We start from the raw sequence: 20520 nt of genomic DNA, 5'->3' as shown, positions 1-20520 counted from the left end.
CACGTACTGGCAATGAAAGACAAGTATTATCGATGGAGATCTGAATAGAGGTTACAGTTGTCCTGGAGAAAGCGTCCATCCACGGCGACAAATTACCAAATCCAGCAATCGAAGACGGCATTGTTCGCCGAGAACTGCCTATCTTGGAGGCATTCTTGTCGAGATTAGGAGCCTGAGCAACGGTCTGTGCTATTTTGTCGAGACACATAGTAACGGTTTCAAAGCGGATGTTATGTAGCATGTATTTCCAGGCTTCGAATCTGTTAAAAATGACTTCAACTAGCATGCTACCACGGCACACAGAGAGTTGCGCAGCCCGGAACATCAAGCTGTACTGACATAATCCTCTCCATACTATGTACTGACTACTGTGAAAATTCCTAGTTTTCAACCACCGAGTGGCGTCGTACTGAGCCCTAAACTGTACTGACTGGCCCCAGCTACCCGGAGATTATGAAAGTGTTGTGCATAGTCTGACTGATTTGATTCATTCCCGATTTGGATTTTGCATCGGTGGCCACCTGGAACAGGCATGAGGATGAATATGTCTCAGAGGACTAGTCGTAGCTACTGCCCCCATGTGGGCACATCACTGTTGTACCAAGGAAGTATTTCATTAGTACTCTGGTAATGCCAAATTAATCTGACAAGGGTTCTGCATCATAATCGTAGGATGCAGCATGTTAATGTCTTCTATTCTGATTTTGTAGACCTTTCCATACATGATTTTCTCGTTCTTTAATATTCCACGAGAAGACCTTAGACGAACGATAATCTAGAGCTTGGGCCGTCTCGGTGCCTGCAGCACCTACCCAGTCTTGTCTTGCACAATGACTTATCTCCGCCTCCCGTCTTTATCGAACTCGATCATTTTCCCAGTTCTAAAACTTTCCTGCAAAGCTTGTGCAATTTTCAGGCTCGTAATGCAGGATTCCAGTGAGATTGGCATCTGCTTGTTTTCCAAAACCGCGTCAGTGTATACGGCTAACTCTGACACAAAACTTGGTTTGTAGCGATCGTGCCAGCTCGCTAAAGCCGAGACGTGTATCCCGCTTTGGTCGGATAATTCTAATCTGTTGCGCCTTGAGACTAGATTGACCGAGATCTTGCCTTGAGTGCCGAAGATTTCTGTCTGATTGTCGTAGCCCGCTGCCGCGGTGCGTGAATTGTAATGAAATGATATTTGGCCACCCCAGTATTGGACTGTACCTACGACATTGTCTGCGTCACGCAGAGACTCGTCTTCAAGCTGCTTGAAATGAGCTATATTACCAAATGCGCAGACAGATCTCGGCTGCACCGGCTTGCCGCCCACCTCGAGGAATGATAGAGTGAGGTCGATGTCATGAATGACGGAGTCGACGAAGAATCCACCTCCTCGTGCTGCATTGACCACGTACGAGTGCATAAAGCCCGAGTCATCGAGCTTCTCGCAGCCTTGGGACCGAATGACCACCGGTGAACCAATGGCGCCATCTCGAATCTTTTGAACAGCCTCCTGGTAATTCTCATCGAATCTTCGGGTGAAGCCCACCATGAGCCGAGTCTGTGGTGAAGCGTGGACAATGGAGACAAGTTCCTCCACTTGCTCCACAGTTTGTGCGAGAGGCTTCTCACACAACACGTGGACGCCCCGCTGAAGCGCCGCCTTTGTGTGTGGGTAATGAAGCTCCGTGATGGAAGCGATGACAACGGCATCAAGGCCTGGAAACTGGATCATCTCTTCAAAGGTAGAAAATATTGCAACCCCATGAGGCACCAAGTTACTCTCGGCCCAAACAAGATCAGCCTTAGCTGGTGAACAGGCGCATACTAGTCTTGCTCTTGGGACCGATTTTAGGATGTTGAGGGCATGTTGTTGTCCCATCCGGCCTATGCCTACGACGCCGAAATTCAAGATCTGGGGCAAGGATCGCGACAATTCGACATTGGCTTCGGCCGAAAGACCATCGGCCGCAACGCAGCCCGAGATGTCTCCCATTGATGAAATATCTTCGAGCTTGGGTATAAACTTGAGTGTTTGTATCAATAGCAGAGCTGATTGTTAAGCTTATGCTCGATCTCGCGATTAAGTATCTGACATTCACGACCACTCAAATGTCAATTTGGACACTGATAGTGAAATAGGCGAATGAGATAATCCAAATATGGCTTCGGCGCGTACTGCCATTTCCGGAAGCATTGTGGAGGGTATGGGTACCATCTTGGAGAAGCAAGCTGTTTAATCATTAAGGTCTAGTACTTACTATTGTACCGCAGACCAAAGTAGGAAGAATGTCGAATGTGATCCAGTAGATCTGATCATGACTATTGTACCAGGATCTGCATAATCCTTCATGTGTAGCATCTCCACCGAGGGCAGATTTCACCACTATTCAAAGCCTCTGCCACCTCCTGCAGGCAGAATCTGAACCCACTTCAGGTCCAGCAATCTGCCTGCCAAGATTTCCTCCTTGTGTGCCTCTGTCTCCTCGATGTCCCAATTGACGCTCGTGAGGCCGCCCCTGAGGAACTCGGCCCTTGAGGTCGACAGGTACAGGGCCAGCATACCTGTCATGTCGACATGGTCAAGTCCGAACTTGAGGAACTGGCCAGCTAGCATCGGCGTCTTTGCAACGCCGGGGAGCAAAGTGAATGAGCGGAGCGTGGGATACTCTGGAATGTGTATGGTTAGTAAGGAAATTAGGGATTTCAACAACTTGATCACGAGATGGGAGGAAGCGTGTTTCTGAAAGCTTGGTCTTGTTGAGCAACTTTGAATGCTTACCGAGATGCAGATACTCGACGACTCGTTGTGCACCGAGCTTGGAGACCGCATAAGCGGAAACCCGTGGAACAATCACACCGGCGAGGCCAGAGTTCGTGACCATGAAGGTACCGCGTGGGCTCTCCGGGTCTGGCTGGGTCTTGATAAAATACTACTCCCTCGGCACACATTAGTCAGAAATCATTCGATCGGCGTATCGCCAGCGTTTAAGATAATTGGCCATGAAAGCGCAGGCTTCGTAGTCTTAAGCAAAAGAAAAGACTCCTTACGTGAGCGGTCGAGTAAACTCCTTTCAAGTTGATGCTCTGCGAAATGTGGTGATTAATAAAAGATCGAACACATAGCGCAACAGGAGGTGTCAAGTATCACCTAGTATACCAGGGTTATTGATTGGGCCGCCCTAATCTCGACTCACCATGGCATCCCACCACTCATCTGGACTTGTTTCGCCTACTTTACCCTCTATCAAGACACCAGCATTGGCCAGGACAACGTCAGGAGAACGACCAAAAGTCTTGAGCGTCTCAGCGAAGAGGTTCGCGACTTCTGCATCTTTAGCGAGATCTGCCTGGATGGCAATCGTCTTGGTTTTGCCATTATTAATGGCCTGGAGTTTGGAGACTGTCTCCTCTAGGTTAGCAAGACGCCTTCCGGCTACAACAATGCCTTCAGCGCCAGCTCTAGCCCAAACTTCAGCAGCAGCCTAATGATGTTTTCCAGTCAGAGGGTATCTCAATTGGAGAGCCGCATCGAGGCATAGACTTATTTAGACTTACCGCACCAAGACCAGACCCACCACCAGTGATGATAATGACTTTGCCAGCAGCTGAAAGCTCAGGGTTGGTTGGGGAAATTGCGTCGTACGGGTCACGCCTAATGGTCTTGGTGAGCTGAAATGGAGTCGTGTATTCAAGCGTTTCATCGGCCATGATGAATTGGGAAGAGTTTCCTGTTCAGGTGAGTTTGAGCAACTGCGGAACGATTTTCTTCTGTTTCTTCCTGTGAGATGTGTGAGAGGAGGATTCAGCCGTCCCGTGTCCGTGAAGTCTTCACCTATACTTATAGGCCTTCTCACGGCGTACCAACCTACTGGCACCGTGGACTCGATGGAATTGCTTTTGTCATATCTTCGGCTTTGGTGGGGTAGCATCACTGGATGGGTACGCCGCACAGTGGAATGTCACGGACAAATGATAGATTGGGCTTCTGTGGTACAACCACACCTACCGCATAACACGAGCATTGCCAGCACATCTGGTGAGGGTCGGTTTCAAAGCATTTCTGCACAATACTTCATCTCGTAGACCTGGATCTGCTCGTATTCACGCCCTTATGAGGAATGGTCTCATGGCGAGGCTGTGTGAGCACTGACAGTTGAGCCTTCATACTAACATGAGTTGGCTTACCTGAGCCAACTCCAGTATGGTCCTCGCGACAAATGAATCTCCGAGAACGAACACGATTTATAATTCTTTGAAATCAATTACCATTGGAGACCATCCCGAAGACCTCGCGCTTTCCCACGAGCTTCGAGCTTTGTGATATGTGAAGATGTCTGATGGCATCAAGGACATGTCGAGAGGAGGCTGGATGAAACTCGATTTGCCTGTTGGCGTTTGCAGCCAATCGGATGAGCATAGACCGGACACCACGCGAAGGACGCCTCGACCGAATAGGAATGGTTGATGGTCCGAACTACGGATAGCTCTTCCGTACGAGGTACTTCTCCTAAGGATGACTCGACCAGGTTGTCGGACAAGTACCCCGTGAGTCGTGAGCTATTACTCAGCACGTAGATAGTGGTTTGTTTAGAGTGCTTATGGAGGTGCTCGGCGTGCCATCCTCTTGGAGGGTTCAAGGTGACTACGAAGTCATTCGATGCACCCAATCTAAAGAATTTGAACTTACTGACGACTGCTATTGTAAAACTCAGTACTTGACAAGGAGTTAATTCACTAGTAAAGACTTCAAAGAAGATCTCGCGGAATTACTTTGAGGTACACATTCATGGTACATAGTCAGCAACTAGGATCCATGTCCACATGGAAGACAAATCATTTTCCTGTCCAACGCCACACACAGATGTGTGCAAAAAGGATATCAATCGCTACATGAGACGCCATGCCGTCGCTATGCCGGCTCTCAGAGACTGCTGAGAGACTTCAAGAGAAATTCGTGACAGATTAGAAAATCGACGTTAAAAGTTGACAACTTTTGGTCGTTTGGCCAAAGGTGTGCCGTCTAATTGTGAAGTGTTTCGCCAGGATTGAATGTTCGCCTCAGTCACGAGAACTGACGGGTAGCTCGACGAAATGTGACTGCTTATGTCGTGGAGTATCTGGGAGTTCCTGCCTGGGCTTGGACGCCGGAGCTTCATAAATTCCCGTTTCGGCAGCATGCTCCGTCATTGATCTATAAACTGGTGGTGGTTGATGTTCTTCAGCAGCTACCTCGGCCGCTGATGACTTCTGTCGGGCTCGTCGTTTGCGTCCAATCATGAAGCCCACTCCAAGAACGATCGCGAGACCTACAACGCCGGCGATAACACCGCCGACGATGGGACCAACACTGGATTTTTTCTCCACTGTAGGCTCGTTGTTTGGGGTGGTGGTGCTGCTCGATCCAGATGTTGACCCCGTGCTTGTTGAATTGCTTCCAGAGTTTGTGGAGTCAGGCGATGGTGGTGGTGCTGTGTATGCTGAGTTACAACCATGTTAGCGACCAGAGTTCAATGTCAGATGCTTATTGCCATAAGTAACTCACCGAAAATTGAAGCCAGAGCAGCGTTGCTCCAGATTGGTTCTTGGTAGCTTGATGCATAGTGGTCTTTAACGATTTTGGGCTGCTCGTAAGGCGCAGCATCGGCACGATAACTCTCTGCCCATGTGAATTCACTCATGTCAAATATTCCGAGCCCTGTTATCCAAGGGTCTCGCTCTTGACCAAGAGTCATACTGGTACTGGGCAGCCGCCCACCAACGGAAACCATTTGGCGTTTCCCAATAATACTACACGTATGACATGCCCGTCTTACAGGAGTGCGTGACTCTGATCGAAACCATTTGAACGCAGGAATGGACAACGCATAGACGCTCAAGTATCCGGCCTCCCCAGGGTGATTCTGGTCGTATGTTACGTTGGTCGACCCGCCGTAGACGAACCTAAGTCGTAATGTCAGTTGTCAGGGAGCAAAGTACTTCATGACGAGGAGCGTACATTTCGAAACTTGAGCCATCACTGCTATTCACACCGACTGCGCAGAACTCAGACCTTGGAGGTGGAATTTCGCCAGTAGCCGTTTGAGTGTACCAGGTGTCTGAGGCAATATCATATAAAGTAATGGTTGACATGTCGGTCATGAATTTTGCCTCCTCGTAAAAGGACTCTTCTGTCTCTGGGGATTCGCCTCCGACAGTGACGATGAATCCTTTGTCTCCAAAATTTGGCACAAAGACAGACTTCGCTTGGGTCCGATACTGACTCTGATTTGGGATGTTGGTCGTTACGTTGTCCCATCTTTGGGATGAGAAATCCTGTGTCACAACTCCTGAGAGTACTGTCATGTTCGGTAACGCTGCAGGCTTGAAGACATTACCACCGAACGCGTAGAATGCAGACTCGGAGAATGCAATGGCAGGCGCAAAAGGCCCTGGAGAACTGCTTGAAAGCCCATTCGCTATAGGACTCGTATCCACTACCCAGTTAGAGTCTTTTGTACCTGCTGGAAATGACCAAAGCTCGCTCGGCATATCGTCTGGTAAGGCTCCGTTCGGAGCGTCGTATGGCCATCCACCATATCTTCTGATCACATTCTGTGTCGCATCGTAGAATAGTATAGGCTGTCGTACTCTGCGCATAGTGTCCGGTTCCAGAGCAGTAGATGTTGGCAGAACTGATTGATTGGTCCACGACGTAGTGAGGTCAACGATAAAGGTTGAGAGCTCTGGTATTGTAAGCATTCGACCAGTGAGTCTTAGACTTGTGTTGCTTTTCCTTACGTGAACTTGGTCCTGCGGATGTGTAATACTCTCCTCCTGAAATATATAGGTAGTCGCCCACCACAATAGCTGACATGGATTAATTTTTTTACTTGTCAGGTTGTTGGTGAGAACATACTAGTTCCCCAAAACCATTCTGATATACTGTTGTCGAAGAGAGCAGCCCGTGCGCCATGACAGGCAACACTGAGCGCCAGGAGTGCGCTGAGCATTTCGTAAATGTGGTGACGGCAGTGATAGACTTGGTGGCTGGCAGCATGGAAGTTCAATGGTAGCAAGTGCTCGAGAGTGGCAGAGAACACGGGTACGCTCTTGGAATATGATCCCTAGATCAATCGTGTGGACTCGTAGTAGTGGGACACTTCGTTAGACTGCCTGATCCTTCCTCGTTAAGACAATTCAGTAGTGGGTGAGCTTCGACGAAAAGGCTACGGATACTCCCTATGATTCACCCCTGTGAAGTGACTAGCTAATGGTTGCCCAAGGCTTGATCTTATTCTAGGGCACTCACCGTTTGAGCGCCAAACCGGAGGTAGCCAGGCCATACGGAAGCACTCCTGGGAAGCCACGAAGGCGTTTTGCGTGTAGGGCCGATTCAGCTACTAACTAGTGCAGTATTGAATCAATTCGTATCAAGCTACCTCGCACCTTGTAGAGATCGCCGAAGCCACCATGAACCTTGCCTTCCCGGGTAGCAGCATCACGTTTTGATGTTCAATGATGCCCATGTTGTCATCCTTGTGCTGCCTGTTGCATGGTCAGCCGCCATAATGGTATATAGTGGAAAGTCGGACAATTAATTGGACTGGAGGGGCCAGGGTGCTACACCAATTGTTGACTGAGTTATTGTTGTTCCGACCAGCAAACAGTCCCGGTTTCGAAGAGGTAGAAATCTTCTTAGGCGAATGCTAAAGCATCACCAGTCTGAAGCCAAACATCTCGCAGCAAGGCACCAAGGGGATTTGGGAATTCATTGGAGACACCGTACTCGTAGTCACTAAAGGCATTTGCACAGACATGAGACGCAGTGGAAACAGTGTTAGGTTTTCAGTTTCTGTGGTTGGTCGGGAAAATGTCTCGAGATTGGCAACTAATCTCGATTGATTTGGCAATAAACACTTTTACCAGTCAAAGCGATTTGCCTTGGGCTTGGCCGGGTTGGTCATTTGTCGAGAGCTGGGGGCCTTATGCAGGGGAATGAAGAGAAACAGCACACTCACCAGACGAACGAGATGTTGGGTCCCTTGAACCGTACGATCGCCACGAAGTATTTCACACCAGTACTGATATGGCCCTGCCAAGCACTTAGCACAACGGGTCTGGACACCTCTGACTGTTCAGAACGCCCAGTGGTCGCGCAAATGCAAAAGGGGCCGAGAGTCACTTGGGCGCCTGGGCGGATAACCAACATCCGTGCAGCACTGGCCTCAGGCTCTTCGAAGATGAGGAGTACGGAATGCAGATTTCTGTACGAGGTGCACTGTTCTTGCACCGATGTGAATAAGTACTCTTCTCCTTGTATGGAATGCAAACTAAACGTGCAAGCTACATACCCGCCTTCTCAAGCGACCAAGAAAGACTTCAATAGCAAGACCAAGTACGGACAGGGCATGATGAAATGTGACCAGGATCCATGTTCTTGGACCGAATCTACCGAGATTACTAGATATGCTGTCTATTTCAAATCCATTGATGATTAGTATGGCGCAGACTTTCTAGATATCATAATATGAAGCCAGTCGGACATGTTGAAGCCCCCTCAAAGCTGCGATGCTTCGCAGAAGCCGAAAATGTTTTATTCCTGCATAATCGAGTCCATTAAGTCGCTTTACCCGATCACCCATCGAAATCATTACCGACGAGAATTTGCTCATGGTGGATCCCGTAACACTGAAGGGATTAGGCCTTGATAATGTTATGCCGTCGCCACAATAAATCATCAGGTCTCGTTCTGGGAGGATGAGTCCGAGGGCTCTCAGGCCTCTCTACTGAACGTATCGCCTGCCACCAGTTCGAACTGTTTGAAGGGAAGGTCCAACATCGGCTTGGACACATTAAGCTTTCGTGAATCGAATGAATGAAATGTCTCGGACAGCCATCAGTGATCCAGCCGATTTGAGATACAACGGTCAGTTATGAATAAACTATATCATGCGTTGTGCAGCAACCAAAAAGATGCCTCTATCCCCAGTTAGCTGTGGGAGAGTCAATCATCACCACCAGAAGCTTGACCTCTCTTGAATACTAGACATAATGTGTAGCCTCAATGAGAAGTAGTAGACGATACCGGGAAGAGGAGAAGATTATCCGTTACTCAAAAAATGCTTCAACTCCAGTGTTAGTAGCCATTGCAAGGCTCTGTGACATACTGGCAAACCAAACCTGCCATGCGATGATCCACCGTATATTCTCTCGCAGCCTCGATTTGCATGTTCTCGATGACCTCAGGGATCTGGCATCAAACCACTGTTGTGCTCCATTGAATCATCATCAAAACATTATGAACCTTACTTCAGCTTTGATCGAAAGTGACCCTATTATCACCGTCCTTGTATGTTGCTTTGCTCTGCTACGGCCTGGTTTGGCCAACCTCAGCCTTGCAAACCCTCCCCTCTTCATCGATTCTTGGCTACAGGTCAACAAATATTGTATGAGTACGACCAATCTGTTTGAGAAGAAAATTTCGAAATATATATCTTCTATGCACTGAAATGCGATACCGGGGTCACAAATATGCTTTGCCATCTGACAAAGATCTCACGGCCAGTCGGCACCAACTTAACTCCATATTTGAAAACATCAACCCGAACTCCATTCGAAAGGGCTAAGATTCGTGGCTATTCATCGTCCAAAACTTCACCAACGAAGCAAACGTCAACCACGGAAGATGAGACCGAGTCTTCCAATGCAGATTCGCCACCAGCTAAGCCTATCTCACTGGAAAGTCTGCTCGCGGACCTCAATCCACTTCACAACCCTCTCCTAGCACCAGTTCATATACCAGAAAGCACAAACACTGTTCTGAGATCGGACCATCCAGCTGCCACTATTCTTGCACAACCTGGATTGGTAGTAGTACACAGGCAGCTTGAAACAGCGAACGCATTTCTAGGGCTTGAGCACGCTACCAGATATCTGCTGCTTGATCCCCGTGGAGCTCACATCGGGTATATGGCCGAGCATGACTGGACTCAAAAAGAGCTCTCATCCAAGCAATGGTTCCGGACACATCGCGCATTCACCACCCACATTTTTGACAGAAAGTCGGAGGAGGTCCTCAGGTTCCATCGACCATTCTCGTGGATGAGCACGCGACTCGGGGTGTACGACGTTGTATCTGCGGCGAACTTGAAAGCCAATAATCAGAACAAGAATCGAGAGCCTCAGCAAGGACTCTCTAGGCTGCCAACAGATGCAATGGCTCTTGTTGGTGAAGTCCATTCTAGATGGGCACCTCGATCAGGCAAGTATGATTTATCAATTTTTGGGGATTCCAGAACGAGAGACTGGGGCACTGATTCGCGGTCCATGAAGCCTGTGGAAGACCCATCCGCGCCAAAAGACGAAGGAACTAAGCAGAGCAGCGAGAGGACGGCGCTTACACAGTTTGCGTCGATTGACGAGCACTCCAAGTCTTGGAAATTCTCTTTGTCTTCGAGTAATAGTCGGGAGATTGGTTCAATCAATCGAAAATTCGACGGATTTGCCCAGCAACCCTTCACACATGGCGGCTCCTATGTCTTTCGCATGGATTCCGTGGCCGTCGAACAGGCTATTCAGGACGACGATTTGACATCAGAAGGAAGCAAAACTGGTCAAATGAATATTGGACCGTCGCGTGGGAAGGAATTCAATCTGGGATTGACACTTGACCAGAGAGCGGTCATGCTCGCAAGCGCTGTGACCATAAATTTTGACTATTTATCCGGGTATCGAGTTGCAAGTCAAGATGACACTATGCTCTGGCTAATGCCTATACCTATGCCCAATCATGGTACTGGGGTTGGACGAGCTGGAGACATAGGTGTTGGTGGCGGCGGCGGCGGAGGAGGAGGCGCAGGTCATGTCGTGGGAGGAGGTGCAGGAGGGTTTGGGTCAGGTCACGGTGCCATTGCTGGAGCAGGTTCTCTGGCAGGTTACGACGCAATGCATCGCGGCATGGAACAAGGCTCATCTCCTGAACTTCCTGGTGCAAGTCAACAATCACCACCATTTGATTCCCAGTCACCCCAAACTTCTGGTTCGCAAGGTCAGCATGGAGATGTATGGGGTGATGGCGACTCCGATCCCTGGAATAGTGCTGGGGCATCCAGTGGAGGTGGAGATGGAGGAGGCGGTGGAGGATGGTTTGACTGGATATGGGACCTCTTTCATTGAGGGCATCTGCCTACCACCTTTAAAGGTATCCATGCTGCACAACAATCCTCTCTTCTGGCCGTTGTTTGTGGGACTCCATCCGATCCACCAGTCCCTCATTGATATACCGATAGAGGAGGCCTTGGAAATCTCGTCTTTCTCAAACATAGTCGGAGGCACTTACCGTTACGGTCAATCTTGACTTGCATGTGGAAGGAGAAAAAAAAAATTCTTTTCGTACTTGAAATTAATCAAAATCAATGACCGCAACGAGGTGCCCAAAGTCCGACAAGCTTTTAGGAGATGAAAATTTTCTGAGTTCACCTGAGTTCCGGAAATGAATGACTGCAAAATCCCAGAGAAAGGCACACGCTAGGTAAGTATCTTGAAATTATGGTCACGATGGGGTAATAATATCACAATGGGCGAGAATAGGTCGGGAGTTGGGTGGATTTGAAGGGGTAATCGAAACATAAGGCCACAGATAACCGCTTCTGTTGTCCAAAGAAGAAACGCCTCCGTAAAAGTTAGCTACGAACCTGGAGAAGTTCAAACCTGGAGGAGCGCTGTAGGCTTGTTTCCCAGTGGTTGAAAACTTGTTCCTCGTGTTGAAGCCGATGAGCTGGCCCCGGAGAAAGCCACCTCCATAGCCTCTAAGTAAGTGATCTTGAGCCACCGTGCCTTAGGTTTCTTCTAAAGCAGTACTCCTCGGGCGATCGCTGGTCTTTCTTTCACGTGATGGTCAGCAAAGATTTCCAGAAAGCGGCCTTTGGTGGCAAGATGGGCTTGGCGATGATTCTCTTGTTGAGGTTCTTACACACGACAATGCCATCAATTGGTTACAATGCCTGGTGGACCGGTGATAGCCATCCACCATACCATGGCGGCATTCGGGTCCCCGCTCCAGCCTCAGACAATCCAAATCCCGAGGCGCTCTTTTCCCTTCCATTCCTTCGCTTCTTGGCCCGCTTGGCTTGGCAGTCTCTTGTGCTCGACTTGACTGGCTTCGCCTCGCTTGATTTACATGTTTTCTGGTTCGCCTTGCATCATCTTGAGGGCGCCCATGGCGGCTTGCCGTTACCTTGTTATCTCTTCATCCCCAGTAGCACCTCTTGGTCTTTTCTTGGGTCCGATCGTGTAGCCTGTGGGCATGCTTTGTGTGATCTAAACAGCGGGGTGTGGGCTGACCCCGGTCTGATTTCAGTCTCCACTGACTACCTCTCCCATACGCCACTGACATCGATCCATGTTACCTTCACTGATAACTGATCAGGGCATGCTTCTTGGCCCAGCCTGATCCTGGTCTGCAGTTATCATTGTACAAAGAAAAGGCAGATGTAACGCAGCATGCATGTCAGGCGCGAGGGCCCAGGCAATGCACTTTCCTCTTCGCTTCTGAAGAACGATGATCGTCATCCAAGATAAATAGCCTGGTGACACCCTCTTGCGCAGATAGGCTTGTACTATTCTTTCCCAAGGCGAAAGTGGTTGACTTCCCACATCCCCCATATACCGTCCACCTCAGTTTGTTTTGAGTGTAGGAATCCTCCATCATGGCTGACCTTCATCGTCGTGACCCTCACCACCGTCATTCTAGCTCGTCGCCAGACACCCTTGAGCGAGGTCAATTCGACAACTACCATAAGGGTCAATATGATGAGAAATCACATGTAGTTGCCCCGGGCCAGGCCCATGCTGTTGAGTATGAAGAGGGCCATCGCTTGCACCGTGGTCTCAAGGCTCGTCATATTACTATGATTGCTATTGGTGGTGCTATTGGTATGCTTGCCACCATCTGATATACTATTCAAACACCAACATCTGCTAATATTCGATACAAAGGCACCGGTCTTATCATTGGAACTGGCAAAGCTCTCGCTCGTGCTGGTCCAGGCGCTATCTTCATCTCTTATTCCGTCGTCGGCTTCATCGTTTACCTCGTCATGTGCGCGTTGGGCGAAATGGCTGCATGGCTTCCTCTGTCTTCCGGTTTTACTGGCTATGCCGTGCGATTTTGTGATCCTGCACTCGGTTTTGCTTTGGGTTACACGTAAGACTCTGGACTTGGGACTTTTCTGCGGGAAGCTAATCTCGTTCTACGCAGATATTGGTTCAAATACATCATTGTCACACCCAACCAGCTGACCGCCGCCGCTCTGGTTCTTCAATATTGGTGCCCAAGAGATAAGGTAAATCCTGGAGTCTTCATTGCCGTATTTCTGGTCACAATTATCTGCATCAATTATTTTGGCATCAGATTCTTCGGTGAATTCGAGTTCTGGCTCTCTACCATCAAGGTTATCGTCATTGTTGGGATAATCATTCTCTCACTGGTTCTCGCTCTTGGTGGTGGTCCCGACCATGACCGCAAAGGTTTCAGGTACTGGAACGATCCTGGAGCTTTCAACACCTACATTGACACGGGAGCTACTGGACGTTTCCTCGCTTTCTGGTCTACCATGGTCACTGCCACATTCGCATATCTCGGAACTGAATTGGTTGGTGTCACTGTTGGCGAAGCTCAGAACCCACGCAAAACGATCCCTCGCGCGATCAGACTGACATTCTACCGAATCCTCTTCTTCTATATCCTCAGTGTCCTCCTTCTCGGCATGCTTGTGCCCTACGACAGTGAGGAGCTTGCATTTGCTACCAAAGCCTCCAGTGGGGCCTCCGCCTCACCCTTCGTTGTGGCTGTCAAGTTGGCCGGAATTGATGCACTGCCTGGAATTATCAATGGCTGCATTCTTCTCTTCGTCTTCTCGGCTTCCAACTCTGATCTCTATATCGCCAGCCGTACTCTCTATGGTCTTGCCAGCGAAGGAAAGGCTCCTGCCATCTTCAAAAAGACTGATGCACGAGGTGTTCCGATCTACGCCCTAGGACTTTCAGCAGCGTTCGCCCTTCTCGCTTTCATGAATGTCTCTGATGATTCCAAGGCTGTCTTCACCTACTTTGTCAACCTGACCACGATCTTCGGTCTTCTCACCTGGATCTCAATTCTGGTTGCCCACATCTCCTTCATCAAAGCCCGCAAAGCACAAAACGTACCTGATTCTGACCTCGCATTTAAAGCACCACTTGGTGCCGCTGGATCGTACGGTGCTCTGGCACTCTGCATCCTGATTGCGTTGACCAAGAACTTCGACGTTTTCACAAAGGGCTCATACGGCAACTTTGACTACAAGAACTTCATTACCGGATACTTAGGGATTCCACTCTACTTGATCATGATCTTCGGATACAAGTTCTGGACCAAGTCCAAGGGCGTCAAGCCCCACGAGGCAGATCTCTGGTCTGGCAAGGACGTCATTGACCGTGAGGAGCAGGAATTCTTGGCCGCGAAGGCTGCCAGAGATGCTGAGAAGGGTCCCAACCGTGGTGGGTGGTTCTACAGGACGTTTGTCTCTTGGTTGTTCTAGGTCAGCGGAAACAAAGACGAAAACCAAGAGTGTTGGAATAGATGGGAAGAATATTCGAAGCTCTTACTATAGTTGTGATATCCTCATTGTCATGTCCAAGCCGCCCAAATGTTCAACAGGAACTGTTGGCCTGGCCTATCTTTTACGACCACAGAAATATGCGTCATGAATAAATAGTAACTTTACAGTCATAATTGCAATACTCCACGCTCAGCGAACATGATACCATTCCACCCTCAATGAACCATTCTTGATTGCCTTCTCCTCCTTCCGATGAAGGGCAATAAACTCTAGCCACGAACGTTCCTCATCCGCACAACCCAGCACGCCATGCATAAATGAACGATCACCTGCTTCCCGGCCCTCGATGTTTGCACACAGGTTCAATTCAGGAACTGGCAGAGTCGATACGCACGATCCGCAGTGTAAAGATATATATAAATCTGGTATACGACACCTATACGTCGCAGAAGCCCCGCGGTCGCTATCCGAATCAGCCCACGGCATCATCGTATTGAGGGCATTCCGGCCCCAAGTATGTACGTGGGAATCAAATGCTCAAGAATGTCGAGGTCAAGCCCTCATGGATAGATGAAGGACTCGAGAACGGACTGAGATTCGCATTCCATGCACCTCCCGATCGGTCAGCCATACTATACTATACCATATGTAACAGCACAAGCTCGGTCCGACCCATGGCATGGACCAGCCGTAGATTCCTCACTATGCAGCCGCGTCGTTGCTATCTTTATACCGTGCAGGCTGAGGATTCGACTGGCTGCACCTATCCTATCTCATTTCTATTCGTATGCCTGGTCGCACATACTCACTTGTAGAAGAGTCTAGACGTCTGGCTCGGAGGAGCCGAGGTAGACATGGACGGTGGACGCTTGGACCCAGATATTTAGAGACATGCTTGTTGTATCGGTACACCCAGCCGTACATACACCATGCTGACACTTCACGGCGCAGAGTGCCTCTCCTTAACTAGGCAAGTACCTACCGTGGTCGAAACTAGGACTGCGCCTGCTCGCCCGTTGGAGTGTCTGCGGACGAACAGCACACGGATGATGGATACTACCCTGTGATCTACCCGAGTCTGACTAGGTTCTGAGTAGATGGTGTGTGCAGGGGATGAACTAGTACTCTAGCCTCGATTCGTCCCATTCCCGCTCCGTGTCACATCACGGCGTCTCTTAAATGTCTACTTGGTACAGTGATATTGCTGGGCTTAACGTTGGCAGTCTCGGTGGATTAGTGAACGATGGAGTCTCAACAAGGGCCAAGAGGTAAATATCCAGTCGTTATTTAATTTGACTAACGTTTCTGGTGAAGCGGACATTCACGCCTATTCTCGGATAACCTCATTTCAGACGCTTTGAAGAATAAGTGCTTCACATAAAGAACATACACTCAACCGCTCTTCAACCATTGATGATCGCCATTGAGCATAACAAATGCTCTACAACAATTCTACCAAACATCATACTAATACTGCCCGCAGGTGCTGTGTGACCCTTTTACGTGCGACCTGAATCCATAAAACTCTAGGAATTCAAAGCCCCGACCGCCGTGAAAATGCAAAAGAAGCGGATTCCCGCTGAGTCCTTATCAGGGATATCAAAACAGTAGCATCATCTGGCGTCCATTGTTCAGATAAAACTGCCCTTCCAAGCAACATGCAGAAAGCGTGCGACTTTCCTTCCAAGGGGTGCACACCTCTTGCCATTACTCTGTGCATTTCGTGACAACCTCCCTTAAACCTGTTCTGCATCGCAGCCCAATGATCCCATTAGCATCAGAACTCGACACCATTTCCATATCACCTCAGCAGAATCCTGGTCCTTCGAATTAACATCTTCATAAATGGTTGGCAAGTTGACGCTTGTAGCGCTGGTGACCAAGAGAGGCGCTGCCGGGTCAACTGTAGCCTTGCACAGTTCGCCAAAACGATCAACCTCTCCTATGCTCAGACTACCTATGGCTTCCTTGACGAGCAAATCGGCCATGGTGGGAGAAAAGAAAGGTTTGGGGAACGAGACATGTATCGCACCGGCAAAGTAGGTCTTGAAGGCCGTGCTGAGGCTCGCCATGGATCGATCACGTCTGCTCTGTGTTCTAAGGGCTTGGGTTGTCTTCATTTCCTGTTGGATCTTCGATAGTACTGGCCTTGCTGATTTGCTAAGGAAAATGACCAGCTTTTCATCACATTGCTCACTTCTAGTCTTTTCGATGACGGCCTTGTCGTTGGGTGATACCTTACCGAGGACTTGCTCACGTATGCGCAGGATAGCAGAAGAAGTATCTTTGATTTCCCTTGCAACATCCCTCGGCCTTGAATCATCCGCCACCACGATCAGGATCAACCTGCAATATGCACATCTGCATACCGAGCGGCTCCCAAACACTCCACTATTCGTTCCAACATACCAATGAGAAGTCAGTATGCGGCCGATTGAAGTGGCTGCCGATGAACTCGGACTTCGACAAATGTGAACAAGGATTTGACTTCTCTTCTCCTTCGAGCAAGGCTCGTTCGCAATTCTGCAGCGGATACGCTTCTTTTTAGGACTCTGGATTAATCCTCTTGGTGATGATGCACCACCACGAAAGCTACCATAGTAATAATTCTCTCTTTTTCGCTTAGCCTCATCAGAGTAGCTACTGAAATGCCCATGACCACTACCTGACGCAGATTTTGATGGGTCTTGATGGTCAGCAGCATTGGGGATTTCTGTAAGTGGTGCTCGAGACTCTTTCCGGGGATCAGAAAGCATACGAGGATGTGAATATGGAGACCTCTGAGGTTGAATCGGAGTACGAACATTAGACTCTGGGAAGGACGCTGGCCAGGGAGGAGCCGTAGACTCCGATACTGGATTTTGCCAAACATACTCGGAAGTTATCTGAGGATGAAGAAAAGGGGGAGGATATGAGTAGGCTGAAGGTCTTTGCGGGTCGTAGAACACCGGTTCGTGGAACACTGGATCATGTGATGGTCCTGGCGGTTGGTACATCCTTTGAGAGGAGAAGTTACTCTGGGATTGATAAGCCAAAGGTGCGAGGCTGGAGTCTTGTGGTGCATTGCAATATTCTTTCGTCCTGCCCCTTTCCTCGTCTGCATCCTGCGAGTGTGGTTGGGGATGATCATGCTGATCTTCGTTCAAGATTTCGTGATGAAAGCGTGGAAGGCTTTGCGAAATAGAAGGCCGGCTCGGTTGGGGCACGAGTCGATCGCTGTTGCCAGGCGATGTTGAAGCTTCCGAGGAAGACAACCCTTGTAGCAGCTTATCTACAGCAAACCGCCTTACAACTGGAGGTGATACGGGTTTCAGTTTGTTGTAACGATTGTTAGGTTTTATTCGCTTCGGGGCCGCAGAATTGCTCTCTGGAGCTACGTCTTCCGGTGGTCCGTCGGATTCATATCGTAGGCGTTTTGTGGTCAGGTGAGGCCGTTGCTCAACGTAACCACTCTCTGAAGCCACATCTTCCGATGAATCATCAGGAATATATTGCGGACGTCTCCTGATCTGCGCGGCTGACACTGGCCTTGTACTCCGATCGTCAGATAATTCGTGTTCTGGCGAGGTTGAGTTTGTAGAGCTAATTCCAGAATTGGATTCTGGGGATCCATCATAGAGCAAACCCGGAGGGTATATCCTACTCGGCGTTCTTGGCCCCATGCTTTTAGAGCGAGCCCCTCTCGAAGGTGAATAGACTGAAGGGCTTCTCTCAATCATCGACTCAACCGTCTCGCTTGGAGTACGAAGGCCTGGAGGTGTCGTCGGCGTAGATGTCTCAAGGCTACTCAAAGAGCTCGAGTCTTGTGATTGGTCGTTGAATATTGGATGAAACCTCCCGTTCGCGGCCGCCAATCGTTCGCGAATCTCGGTAATATGAGAGTCGCTAACAGGTGACGATCGTGCTACAGCCATAGCTTGCAATTCATCGAAGGAGCTAGTTGTCAGAAATGTTCTGTCGGTATGCAGCTTAACGCGTGGGAATCGATGTGTGAGGTACGCGGCGTCTTGAGGCTTATCGAAGCCGGCGCCCATAACTTCGACAACGAAAGGTTCTTTGAAAAATGTTATCGGCCGGGTGGGAACTTTGCACTCGAAAGAGATTTCGAGGTATTCGTTGAGTACTGACCGGTCAGCCTGTCGATACCGACCTTCCTGGTTTATATGAAGTATGTCCGCCCTCGAGATGCATTGATTCTGGATGTGGAGGATATCCACGATTCGGAATTGAGGCCGAGCATTGAGCTCCTCCACCTCAGCCTTGTTTTCGAAGGAAGCGAGGTAGAAAGATGTCCAAGACAGATTGTTGGGTCTGTATTTGATAGCGGCGATCTGCTCTAGATAGCCTCCAACGATACAAAGATCGATAGGCTCCTCAAGACCATTGACATAATCAGATTTCAATTTGATCACTGTAGGGGGTTTTCCCCATGAAAAGTATGGATCTGGGATTGACTTTACAACCAGACCCTCCCACCTATCCCTGATGGCTTGCGTAAAGTACTCGAACAAATTCTCCTGTGCGTCAGCTCTGCCGAAGTGTAGAATCTTAGCTGCCGCCAACTCACAAACGCCCTCCCTTTGCTCAATCAGCTGGTTAAGACGTCTTCTCCTTTCCCTAAGGCAATCATTCAAAAGCGAGTGATCGTCGATGTACAATAAGTCAAAGTACATTATCATGAGATTCTCATCCTTATCTTTGGGAGAGTCTTTGGAAGTTCCGATTGATCTCCCTCCATGGAGTACGTATTTGCGTATCACATGAAAGGGCTGGATCTGCTGTTTCTCACGATTCCAGACTAGTAGTTCTCCCTCAAGAATGCAGTTCTTTCCGATAGGGCACTTTATATCGTCAAGAAGTAAACTATCTTCGATAGCTCGATGAAGGCCTTCACGGTCAGCTGTTGAGTCCTTCCCACTTTTGGAGAATATCTTGATCCTGTCCCCTTCGGCTTTCGAGAGATCCACATGGATTTGACAATATTCACCGTCGTACTTTCTCTCAATTTGCATCGGCAAAGTCCCTTGTCGATCGGGATCTTTGGGTGTTGAAATCTGAATGCAATGACGCATGCTCCTTGCCTTTTGATAAGATTGCCTTTGAACCATCACCCCGAGTATTGGTCGAATGACGCGCGCGGCTTTCGTGTACAAGCTGGACAGCTCCTCCTCTTCCTCTGGCTTGTCCACCTTCCTTACTAGTTCTCCGTTCAAGGTTTCATGGTCAAGGGTAGCTAGAGCCGCCTCAAAAGAATTTTGTATGGTAAGTAGTTCGGGTAGAATAAAGTGGAACTTTCTCAAAATCGTTTGCTCCGGGAGCAAGGCTGGACTGTAGGATTTGAGAATCATGCGCATGAGCCATTTGATTTCCTGGCTGCTCAGCCGTTTCAGGATAGGATGGAGGATCTCGCGTCGATTGGTCTTGGTTCTGTGGCCTGGCCAGCCGGGTTTCGCGGCAAGTTCGAGTAGGGCAGCATCTATTTCCTCGAGTGTGACTTCAGATCTCGCTGACGGTGGCAAGTTCTCGGTCTCTCCTAAGACTTCCGCGACGAGAGTTGCAAAATCCCGCTCGCCAGTCCAGAATTTCAACCTCGCACGCCGTGGGCCGGCTTCAGGCAAGTACAGGGCATCCGCAACCACAGTGCCCAGACGCCTCTCTCGTAAGCCATAAGTACGATGTGAAAGGCGATGAGGGAGTAGACAAGACAAGAAGGCTAGTGCCGAGGGCCCTATACGATTGATTTCGTGGTTGTGAAGCTTAAACCAGTCTTCAGTGATTGCGCGAGCGATGGCAAGAGGGGGCAGTCCTTTGTACAGGTTCGAGTTCTTCTTCTCGCCCTTCTCTAGATCCTCAAGAAGGTTGACAAGGTGCTTGAACTTGAACCCCGGCATCGAAATGACTGTTATCGCTGGTCCCGTGCGCAGGACCTTTTCGTACTGGAATCGCTCCCGCCGGA

The 20520-nt window shown here is 49.2% G+C and overlaps 6 protein-coding genes across 6 annotated transcripts; 2 read left to right on the top strand and 4 right to left on the bottom strand.

The window, feature by feature from the left end:
• Positions 1 to 835: 835 nt before the first annotated feature.
• LTR84_010801 (uncharacterized protein) lies at positions 836 to 1981 on the bottom strand (the record flags this gene model as incomplete). The annotated part of the gene is made up of 1 exon (XM_064854335.1): positions 836 to 1981. The coding sequence occupies one exon, from the start codon at positions 1979 to 1981 to the stop codon at positions 836 to 838; it is 1146 nt and encodes a 381-aa protein (XP_064709061.1).
• Positions 1982 to 2371: 390 nt separating this feature from the next.
• On the bottom strand, positions 2372 to 3696 carry LTR84_010800 (uncharacterized protein; the record flags this gene model as incomplete). The annotated part of the gene is made up of 4 exons (XM_064854334.1): positions 2372 to 2655; positions 2768 to 2918; positions 3183 to 3470; positions 3544 to 3696. 4 exons carry the CDS (start codon positions 3694 to 3696, stop codon positions 2372 to 2374), a joined length of 876 nt encoding a protein of 291 aa, XP_064709060.1.
• A 1350-nt stretch (positions 3697 to 5046) lies between these two features.
• LTR84_010799 (uncharacterized protein) lies at positions 5047 to 6726 on the bottom strand (the record flags this gene model as incomplete). Its single annotated transcript, XM_064854333.1, has 3 exons — positions 5047 to 5465; positions 5531 to 5928; positions 5984 to 6726. 3 exons carry the CDS (start codon positions 6724 to 6726, stop codon positions 5047 to 5049), a joined length of 1560 nt encoding a protein of 519 aa, XP_064709059.1.
• Positions 6727 to 9498: 2772 nt separating this feature from the next.
• On the top strand, positions 9499 to 11142 carry LTR84_010798 (uncharacterized protein; the record flags this gene model as incomplete). The annotated part of the gene is made up of 1 exon (XM_064854332.1): positions 9499 to 11142. The coding sequence occupies one exon, from the start codon at positions 9499 to 9501 to the stop codon at positions 11140 to 11142; it is 1644 nt and encodes a 547-aa protein (XP_064709058.1).
• A 1532-nt stretch (positions 11143 to 12674) lies between these two features.
• On the top strand, positions 12675 to 14543 carry LTR84_010797 (uncharacterized protein; the record flags this gene model as incomplete). The annotated part of the gene is made up of 3 exons (XM_064854331.1): positions 12675 to 12900; positions 12964 to 13171; positions 13226 to 14543. The coding sequence occupies 3 exons, from the start codon at positions 12675 to 12677 to the stop codon at positions 14541 to 14543; spliced, it is 1752 nt and encodes a 583-aa protein (XP_064709057.1).
• A 1757-nt stretch (positions 14544 to 16300) lies between these two features.
• LTR84_010796 (uncharacterized protein) lies at positions 16301 to 20455 on the bottom strand (the record flags this gene model as incomplete). Its single annotated transcript, XM_064854330.1, has 2 exons — positions 16301 to 16910; positions 16974 to 20455. The coding sequence occupies 2 exons, from the start codon at positions 20453 to 20455 to the stop codon at positions 16301 to 16303; spliced, it is 4092 nt and encodes a 1363-aa protein (XP_064709056.1).
• Positions 20456 to 20520: the final 65 nt, after the last annotated feature.

This window comes from Exophiala bonariae (assembly GCF_035927105.1).
Source record: "Exophiala bonariae strain CCFEE 5792 chromosome Unknown scaffold_5, whole genome shotgun sequence".
Lineage (NCBI taxonomy): Eukaryota > Fungi > Ascomycota > Eurotiomycetes > Chaetothyriales > Herpotrichiellaceae > Exophiala > Exophiala bonariae.
The sequence above is the reverse complement of the archived record's forward strand: the minus strand, read 5'-3'. Positions and strand labels throughout refer to the sequence as shown.